At 23.8% G+C, this 10,508-nt stretch overlaps 4 protein-coding genes across 4 annotated transcripts in view; all 4 read left to right on the forward strand.

The window, feature by feature from the left end:
• Positions 1–965: 965 nt before the first annotated feature.
• DICPUDRAFT_153601 (uncharacterized protein) lies at positions 966–4,466 on the forward strand (the record flags this gene model as incomplete). Its single annotated transcript, XM_003289204.1, has 3 exons — positions 966–1,158; positions 1,227–4,228; positions 4,299–4,466. 3 exons carry the CDS (start codon positions 966–968, stop codon positions 4,464–4,466), a joined length of 3,363 nt encoding a protein of 1,120 aa, XP_003289252.1.
• A 360-nt stretch (positions 4,467–4,826) lies between these two features.
• DICPUDRAFT_88427 (uncharacterized protein) lies at positions 4,827–5,253 on the forward strand (the record flags this gene model as incomplete). The annotated part of the gene is made up of 3 exons (XM_003289205.1): positions 4,827–4,885; positions 4,965–5,022; positions 5,107–5,253. 3 exons carry the CDS (start codon positions 4,827–4,829, stop codon positions 5,251–5,253), a joined length of 264 nt encoding a protein of 87 aa, XP_003289253.1.
• Positions 5,254–8,105: 2,852 nt separating this feature from the next.
• Positions 8,106–8,592, forward strand: DICPUDRAFT_80022 (uncharacterized protein; the record flags this gene model as incomplete). Its single annotated transcript, XM_003289206.1, has 2 exons — positions 8,106–8,211; positions 8,276–8,592. The coding sequence occupies 2 exons, from the start codon at positions 8,106–8,108 to the stop codon at positions 8,590–8,592; spliced, it is 423 nt and encodes a 140-aa protein (XP_003289254.1).
• Positions 8,593–9,414: 822 nt separating this feature from the next.
• DICPUDRAFT_92265 (uncharacterized protein) overlaps positions 9,415–10,508 on the forward strand; it is a 1,489-nt gene continuing 395 nt past the window's right edge. Inside the window, exons 1-2 of the mRNA XM_003289207.1 lie at positions 9,415–10,126; positions 10,151–10,508. Coding sequence (XP_003289255.1) covers positions 9,528–10,126; positions 10,151–10,508 — 957 coding nt within the window. The 5' untranslated portion in view covers positions 9,415–9,527. The remainder of the gene's footprint in view (positions 10,127–10,150) is intronic.

The following is a 10,508-nucleotide window of genomic DNA, read 5'->3' on the forward strand; positions in this document are numbered from 1 at the left end:
AATTGTATCTATATGGATATAATTTTTCGGTATTATTTATATTGAAGCACACCTAAAATGTGTTTGGAAAACCCAATTTTAAAAAAAATAAAAAACTTTATTTGCAACAAAAACAACAAAAAATTATTTATTTATTTTTCATTTTATAACTATTATTCCAAAAAGTATGCAAAGATTTAATTTAATACATAATATTAATTTTATTAATAAAAAAAAAACATCGTTTCTAAATTTAACACACACATATATATATACACAATAAAAAAAAAAGAGGTTTAAAATATTTAATATATGCTATATATTTTTATTTCAAATAAATGATTAAAAATTCAAAAAAAAAAAAAGAAAAAAAAAATGTGTGTGTTTTTTTTAATTTAGTTTTAATTTTGATTCTTTAATTTTTTTTTTTTTTCTTCTTTCTTTTTAATTTTTTTTTATATTCAGTAATAATAGTGTAATAATAAAAGTCAAAGCAAAAGTCTTTATCTATTTACAAAAAATAAATTTTTTTTTCAAAATAAAAAAATAAAATTAAATAAAATAAAATAAAATAAAAAAATTTTAAAAAAAATAGATTCATAGTTTTTTTTTTTTTTTTTTTTTTCCAAATTATTATAATTGTCGTATTACTATTATTGGGTATTTTTTTTTTTATGTAATAACTTTAACAACTCTTTAAAAACGGATAGAAGAATAAAGTAAAAATAATAGTATAGTTGTTATTTATAGTTTACTATTTTTACTATAAAACAAATAAAATAATAGAGCTAATAATAGTAAATAGTAAATAGTAAATAGTAAATAGTAAATAGTATAGTATAGTAATAATAGCAATATAACAATAATACCACCACATAGACTAAAAATAGAATAAAGATTGGTAATAATAGTAAAAATAGCAATAGTAGTTTATATATTTATAGTGTGTGGGGTTTTTTTGTCAATATTACAAATAAATAATAACCATGTTTAGTAGTAAAAGTTCAGAATTTAGTATTTTAACAGATTTAAATGGCTACATTCAACAGTTATTAGACATTACTAAATCAGAAAATGATGGAGTCAAGGAAGAAGAACAAACTATGATTCAAGATCGAAATCCATCGCTACTAAGAATTTGTTATTGCGTTGAAAAAATTTTAAGTAACGAGTTAAAAGGTAAGGTATAGAAATAGTTTGATAATTGGTTTTAAAGTAACTATTAACATTTAAGTTTTTTTTTTTAGATGTCAATTTTTTATCATCAACAACTATGTGGGATTTCTTACAAAATTTACCACAATGTTTGCCAGATACCGGTAGAAATGTAGAGTTGGCAAAGGATTGCACTAAAACTTCAATTGGTAGGGGTAGAGTTTTAATTCGTTTGGCTTTAAATGATGGGTTGCTAGAAGAGTATATATCATCGTTGTGTTTTAGTGAAGATGTTTTAAAATCCTATTACAAGGAAAATGCCCTCTTAAGAAATTCAGAGTTTTTAATGATGTTCCAAAGTTTGATTGCAATGTTATCCCATATCCAATTTAGTTTGGCTGTAAAAGATAAGGATTTAGATAAAGCAAATTATTGGGAAGATATAGCACTAACATTATTAACTAATGTTGAAACTAGGGTGGTTAGAAGATTCATTATGGTACCACAGGATCAACAAGGTAATGGTCAACAACAGAGTGATAATCAGCCAGTAGAACAACAGGCAGTGGTAGAGGAACCTGCACAAGTGCAAGTAAAAATAACACAACCAGAGTTGGTAGAACAACCAATACAGCCACCAGTTAAAAATGAAGTAAATCCAGAGCCACCAATACAATCAAATATTGAGGATGGTAAGGGTTTAGTATCATCCCATTCTACCTCATCATTAAACTTAGATGAGTTGGAGAATGTTTTAAGTGAAATAACTTCAGATGAAATACCTTCACCAGAACCAGTGGTACAACTTTCAAACCAAATAATACCAAGTTTACCAGACTATGAAAAAGTTATTATCACCGAAAAAGATTATCAACAATGGGATCAATTAATTGAAAATTTAATTAAATCCAAAAAGACATTATTACTAGATTATGGTGCTAAGGGATCAGCTATTACAGTATCGGATAGCTGCCTGGAGCCATTTTGGTTATCAGTCGATAGAATATTAACAAACGAATTAAGAAAACCAAACACAAGTTTATATTCAAATCTTTGGGATACAATTGTTGGTATTGCATCAGTTATAGAGGTTTCTAATTCAGCTAATAATACTAGAGTGGGTTATGTCGATAACCCATTGGAAAGTAATGAACCAATCGAAAAAATTTATCAAGATAATTCATTTAAGCGTATTAGAGCATTTTATTTTAGAGCAGTTATGTCACTTCAAAATATATCAAATTATTTAAAACAATATTTCTTATTCAGCAAAGATAACGATAGTCAAGGAATTTTAATTAGATTTTATAAAAATAATTCTATAGTTTTACAATTCGATTATATGACCAAGTTTTTTAATTTACTAGAAGATCTAACTACAATTGTTACCTTTAGGTTAAGATGGGAAAAAGATGTCGAACAACTTCAATTACCAAAGAAAATTGTAACAAAAGTTATAAAGAAAAAAGTTATTAAAAAAACAATTGTAACAGTTAAAAAACCACAACCACAACAAGATCAAGTTAAGGATGAAGTTATTCAAGAAATTGAAGACAAAGATGAACCATTAGTACAAGACAAGTTAACAAGTAGCATTGATTCAAATATTTTAGATATTGAAAGTTTAAGTAATGATTTGGCAGCAATAGAGCAAGAACTAAAAGAGGAACAAAAATCACCAAAAGAAGAAGAGGTATTATTAGAACAACAGGTAGAGGCATCACAAAATCTACCACAAAATCTACCACCACCAGAACAGGCTGAACAAGAGTTTAAAAAGGTTGAAGAAGATAGTATCAAATCTGTACCAATTGAAGAGGTTCTAAGTGAAGAGCCAGTTAAAGCTGAAAATCAATCACCACCACAAGTAAATATCATAGAAACAATTGAAAATAATAATAATGAAGCATCAAAAAGAAATTTAAATTTAACATCAAGTAGGGATAGTGTAGCATCGGTAGAAAGTAATAAAGAGGAGCAATTACAAACACAACTAAAAACTGTATCATCATCATCATCATTATCAAATTCAATTAGTTCAAATGAAGAGGAGCCACCTAAAACTGTTGAAAGAAGATCAACATTATCTGAAGTAATGAAAAAATATTCATCTTCATCCTCACCATCATCATCATCAAGCTCAATACATTCAAGTGAGGAGCATAATAATTATAGCAACAACAACAACAGCAACAACAATAACAACAATGAAGATGATAACAAAAAAGTCAAAAACGATGAAGATAAAGATAATGTTAACTCTGAGCAATTTCAAAATTTACTATCATCTTTAAAAACATCTCAAGAGTCAATTGAATTTAGATTTAAATCAGATCCAACCTATTCATCATATACCGATAGTTATAATAATGACCCATTTTCAACTTCATATATGGGTAATTCTAGTTTTACAAATGAAAATGATGCATTAAAGTCATCATCATTATCATCATCGCTAATTGACTATCAATTAATTTCAGAATACGAAACAAAAGATAAAAAGAAAGTAAAAAATAGAAATTTATTGACAGGTGAAGATGGACAGATATTTATAAATACACTCTACAGAACTACTGCTGTTAAGGCAGCATATTATTCACAAGGTGTTTGCCCAGGATGTCACATTCAATTGGAAAAATTGAGTTATTTCAAAACTAGAATATGCTATTACACTGGTAAATACTATTGTAATAATTGCCATTCTAATCAAAAATCACTCATTCCTGCAAGAATACTTTGGAAATGGGAATTCAAATTATTCCCAGTATCAGATGCCGCCAAATCATATATCACTCGTAACCTAGAAAAGCCATTTGATATTTTTCAATTTAATCCACAATGTTTGAACCTCAACCCAAAGCTTCAAAAGATATTTTCAATGAGAGAGAAACTTTTCTTTATTGGCGAATATATCGAATCTTGTAGAAATAAAGCAACTCTTGAAGTTCCAGAATTGGCTGATTATTTTGTCTGCGATAATGTTTATACCTACTCGATAATGGATTTAGAAAAAATCTATACAACAAATATTTTAGAATCAACAATTCAACAAGTCATGACAAAATATATAGATCATGTTACAAAAGAGTGCACTGTAAGTAATTTTAATTTTTTACAAAGTAAAAATTTACCACATATTAATTTAAAAATTATTTTTATTTTAGATTTGTAAAGGTAAAGGTTTCATTTGCGAATATTGTAATGATGATAATGAATTAATTTTTTCTTGGATGAGTTTAGATGTTCAAAATTTTATTAAGTGCGATAAATGTTTAACTCTTTCTCATAAAAATGTGCATCAGAATCAAATGACACTTGCCCCAAATGTTTAAGAATTGCCAAAATCAAGAATAAATCAAGCAACAATAATAGTAATGGCAATTCAGTGCAACTTCAAATTAAATAACAATATTAATTGTATAACTTTATTTTTTTTTTTTTTTTTTTTTTTTTTTTCCTTCCTTTTAATTTTTTTTCTATTTAATATTAATAAAATAATCAAAAATTATATTTATTTGTTTAAATTAAACTAATAAAAAATTATTTATTTATTTATTTCTAATTTTATTTTATTTATTTATTTCTTATATTTTTATTTTATTTTTTTTTAATTTTTTTTTTTTTAATTTTTTTTAATTTTTTTTTTTAAAACTTTCATTTTTTTTTTTTAAATTTAAAATATTAATAAAACAATGTCAAAAGTTACATTTAAAATCACATTAGCATCTGACCCAAAGTCACCATATAAAGTGTAAGACTGATGATCATATTGTTATTGTTAATAAAGTGCATCTATTTATTTATTTAATCATTTTTATTAAACTTTATAGAATAAGCGTTCCAGAAGCAACACCATTTACAGCTGTATTAAGATTTGCATGTGAACAGGTTAGTTAATAATTGTTTTTTTCTTTAGTATTTTTGTGGATATAATCATTAACTTATTTTTTATTTAAATTTTGGTTTTAATAGTTTAATGTACCATGGCAAACATCAGCAATTATTACAGAGGAAGGTATTGGTATTAACCCATCTCAAAGTGCAGGAAACGTATTTATAAAGCATTCATCAAATTTAAAAGTTATAGCACGTGATAGAGTAGGAAGTTTATTTAATTAAAATACAAAATACAAAATATAAAATACAAATATAAAATAAAACACATTATATTATAGTTTTGGAATAGGAGGCTTTAATATTTTATTTAATAGGTTTTAAACATGTGTAATAATGCGGACCATGTAATGAAGTTTATGATAGTCGGATTAAAAGATTTAATATTATTCTTTACTGAATTTGTATAATTATTATTTATATAAATAATAATAAAATTGGACATTTTATTATTAAAAAATATTTTAAAGCACCATCTTTTAAAATACATATTTAATGAAAATACAAAGAATCTTATATGAAATAATTGAGCCCAATTAGGAAGAAAATATTATTTGATAAAAAAGGTTTATTAAGAATTATATAATAAACCTTTCTGTGGCCAAAATTATTTTAAAAAAAACCATATTCCTTTTAATTTTGAATGTTTAATTATGAAATTTTTATTTTTTTAATAAATAAAAGGGTTTATACTATATTTATAACAATATACTGTTGAAATTTTTCTATCTAAAATTTTTTTTTCAGCCGTATAAAAAAATGAAACATCTATTTCATAAATGCCTTAATAGCTCAGTTGGTACGAGCGTGAGACTGAAGTTCTTAAGGTCGCTGGTTCGATCCCGGCTTGAGGCAATTTTTTTGTGGATTTATCTTTCCGGTGATAATTTTTTTTTTTTTTTTTTTTTTTTTTAAAATTAATTTTAATTTTAATTTACCGGGATAGCATTTGAACCTAAGTACCATATTTTAATCCTTAGCTCTTAACACACCATTTGAAATATTAACTTAAGTTACCTCTGCAACTACCTATATAGTTACCATTATTAAAAACGTGCTTCTTTGTGTTTTTGTACTTGTGTGATACCTGGTATTTATTTATTTATTTGTGAATTGTTGTATAATGATTTAGATGATCCATCAAAGGTATATTTTTTATTTATTAATATAAGTTGATATTTGTATTGTAATTCCCGGAAAGATAAATCCGGTAAAAACGAATACACAATACAAATAAAAAACTCCCAACAAGTTTTTTAAAACACAAACCAAAACACAATAACACAAAAACAAATAAAAACTTACTGAAAAGTTTAAATATTTGTATACCAAATGAAAACACAAACCAAATATATATATAACACAACAAAAATAAAAAACTCTTAACAAGTTTTTTATTGAAGAAAATAAAAAAACCGAGCATCTGCTAGGCTATTGAATTCCTGATAGCTTAATATTTCTTAATTAATATTTTTTTTAAAATTTTTTTTATATGCAGCAATGAAATGTAAATATTTTATGGGAATAACTAAACAGTTCTAGCTATTTTTTAATTAATTTTTTTATAAAAAAGAAAAATTGTGTGTGGTGGGGTATTAATTTAATTTTTTTTTAAAATTTTTTTTCAAAATTTTTTTTTTTTTTTTTTTTTTTTTTCCAATCATTCTTTATAATTTCAAAATAACAGAAACAAATAATAATAATTAAAAAAAAAACTATTAAAAAAAAAAAAAAACTTATTAAAGGTGGAGGTTATTTGGAAGAGCCATTAAAAGCACACAAGCATACCTCCAATCGGGTTAGAAATTAAAAGAGATTATTGGACACAGTGATTGGTATGAATAATATAGAAGCTTTAGGAAGTAGCCCAAAAGAGATACTCCAGCCACCCCAGCCACTCGTGCCACAGTTGATATGTGTAAACGATTAAAAGAATTGAATAGACTCGTAAAAGAGGGTTTTCATTTTATACTAATTCAAACAACAAAAAGAACAATTTTCAATCAAACAATAAATAAACAAATAAAATAAATAGATTAAATAAATTAATATTTTTATCTAGAAATTTTAATAAATAAAAAATTATTTTATATTTTCTATCTAGAAATTTTTTTTTTTTTTTAAAATTTTATTAGGAATGTGTATTTCCTTTTATGATAGAAATTACTAATTTTAAAATTTCCAAAAAAGGAAAACCCAAATTTGGTTATAATCTTTTATTTACTAAAGGAAATTTTAGATTCTTTATTATAATTCAAAAAATTTATTATTTACTAATTTTTTTTTTTTTTTTTTTTTTTTTTTAAATTTTTTATATTTTTTATTAATTTTGTATTGATCATCTAAATAAATAAAACCAGGTTATTCTACACAAGTATAAAAACACAAAGAAGCACGTTTTTACAATAATGGTGATCAGCAATAATACCTCTACACAACAAAATAGTAATAACAATTAAAATATCAACCAAATACCCACATTTTGAACCCTTCTAAAACTGATTGAGCCAATTTGTCAAAATACACTGGAGATTTCTTCAAAACAAATGATGCCCTTCCTGGTGAATTGATACAATTTACTACCGGCCCTAAACACCGTATGATGACGATCACCTAGATGTAATAACAATCGATGGAAATATGGTTGTATTTAGCATTTCTCGTTTTGTATAAAAGTTCATATGAATACATTACACTTTACAATACAAAGTTCGGTACTCATAATATTCACGTTTTAAGAATCACCCATGAATTGACTTGGCTTATATGCAGTGTGATAAACTTATAAAGTATAAAAAACACACAAAAAAAATACTAAAAAAATAAAAAAATAGAAAAACAAGTTCCAGATTTAAAAAAATATAAAAATGATGAGCTAATATATTAAAAAATCTCAAAGAATTTTTAAAATAGATTATTTTAAGGGTTATTTTATCATTACTTTTATAAGAAATATAACCAAGGTTAAAATGAAAAATTGTTTTAAAAATATTAAAAAAAATAAATAAATAAAAAAAAAAAATTAAAAAAAATAAATATTTGTTTTTTGTGGTAAAATTTAAATAATTATTTATAATATGGATAGCAATATAATTACTGGTTCTTGTCATTGTGGAAATGTTAAATTCAGAGGAGAAATAGAAAAAAATTTAAGGAATTCGATAACTGAAAAATGTAATTGTTGTAAGTAAATTTATTATTATATTTTTAAAACTATATAAGATTTTTTATTAATATATTTTAATAGCTATTTGTTTTAAAACAAGGTTATGGTATATTAAAGTAAATGAAAAAAATTTAGAAGTTAATAAGGGGAAGGATAATATGGAAATATATGAATTTGGTCAGAAGGACAATACATACTATTTTTGCAAAAATTGTCATATAGAACTATTCGGACTATACAAACCAAAAAACAAACCTAATGTCAATGCATTTTACGTTGTCAGTGTTGCAACCATTGACGGTTTATCACCTAAAGATTTATCAGAATTAAAGGTAATTTATTTAGATGGTTTAAATGATAATTTAGAATCTAAACCAGAATATACACACTATTTATAAAATAAAATAAAGAATCATATTTTAAACAATAAATAAAATTTTATTTTTAAGTTATTTATTTTTTTTTTTTATTAATTTATTTTTGTTTATTAATTTATTTTTTTTTTTATTTTTTTTATTTTTTTAAAAATAATTTAATTTAATTTTTTAATAAATTATTTTTTTTACAAAAAATTCGAAAAATCGACAAAATTTGTAAAAACTAAAGAAATGAAATGTTAAACAACTTCAATAATACAAATAAATCTCTACCTAAAAAGAGACCCCTCAGTCATTTTATATCCATTATTGATGAGGATGAAGAGATTAAAAATAAAATAAGTGATAAAAGTACTTATAATAATAATACTGATAAAGGTACTTATAATAATAATAATAATAATAATAATAATAATAATAATAATAATAATAATAATAATAATAATAATAATAATAATAATAATAATAATAATAAAATTAACAATAGCAATAATAATAATAACAATAATAATGGTAACAATGATTGTAGTAGTAATAAAAATATCGATAGTTTACAAAATCATTATAATTGCCCAATTTGCCACAAAGAATTCTCTGAAAATGAAATAGAGTCCCATATCAATTTAGAATTAGATTCTTTAGAAAAAGAACTTTTAAATAAAAACATAGAAAAAACCAATACCTCTATCAATAATACCTCAACTTATAATAGTTTATCAAGTACTCAAAAACCCTTATTTTCTAAAAATAGTGTAAACCCTTTAAAAACTCCATCATTACAAACAATAGCCAATAAAACAATATCATCATTTAAAAACTCATTGATCGAAAAAAAGAAAGAACTCCCACAACAGCAACAACAACAGGATCCCAATATATTATTTATATTTAATTGTAATAATATTAAAATTGGTACCAACAGTTATATAATAAAAGATGATGAAATTCAATTTTATATGGACCATTTAAAAATACAGGTAATTAAAAGGAATAGTTTAGAGACAACAACTTTTCAAATTTATTATAAAAAAATCGAATCACTCCAAGTAAAACTAGAGAATAACGACTATAGTTTATCAATTAAGGTACTATCTTTTATCGGACCAAATTTAAAGAGGGTCTTGAATGAAGTGATTCAGTTTAACTCAATACAAGGAAATTTTTCAGAAACATTCGAAGAATCATTCAAGCTCGTTGGTATTTTACAATTATGTACATTTGTTAAAAATGGTCAAAAAAAATCGTATCAAACCGATGATATTGAAGATATCCCCGAAGAAGAATTCAAACCTGTACCATTAAAAAGAAGCAATAGTGGTGGTAATAGTAGCATAGGTAAAAATATTGGCACAGATAAAAAGATTAATAATAGAGGTAGCAATATTAGTAATAATATCAATTTGAATAATTTATTAAAACAAAAATTAAATGAAGTTTCGAATAATACAACCACTACAACTACCACCACAACTATAACAAATTATAGCTGTGATTTTATAAATGACTCAATAGAAAATACACAGCCATCACAAAATAGAAATAAAGTAGACAATTTTATTGAATCCATCGAAAGTACACAATTTTCAAGCAATAAAGATTCAATTCAAAATACACCAATCTCTCAAACAAATAATAATACTATTTTTGATGATATAGTATCAACCCAGTTTTCACAGCAACAGCAACAACAAAACCGACTTTATAAAAACCCTCAACACAATACAGAATCAGAAGAAATTATTGAAATTAATGATGAAGATTTTCAAAAAGAATCCAATATATGGAATCAATATAACAAAAATACTTCAGTTCCTATATCAAAAAATTTTGAACATTTATTTTTGCATCCTAAATTTAAGAGCAATATTAACAAACCAAACAATAATATAAACTCAATTTATAATAATAATTTACCAAAAAATGTCCAAACTGGTTTT

This window comes from Dictyostelium purpureum (genome assembly GCF_000190715.1).
Source record: "Dictyostelium purpureum unplaced genomic scaffold DICPUscaffold_167, whole genome shotgun sequence".
NCBI classification, from domain to species: domain Eukaryota; phylum Evosea; class Eumycetozoa; order Dictyosteliales; family Dictyosteliaceae; genus Dictyostelium; species Dictyostelium purpureum.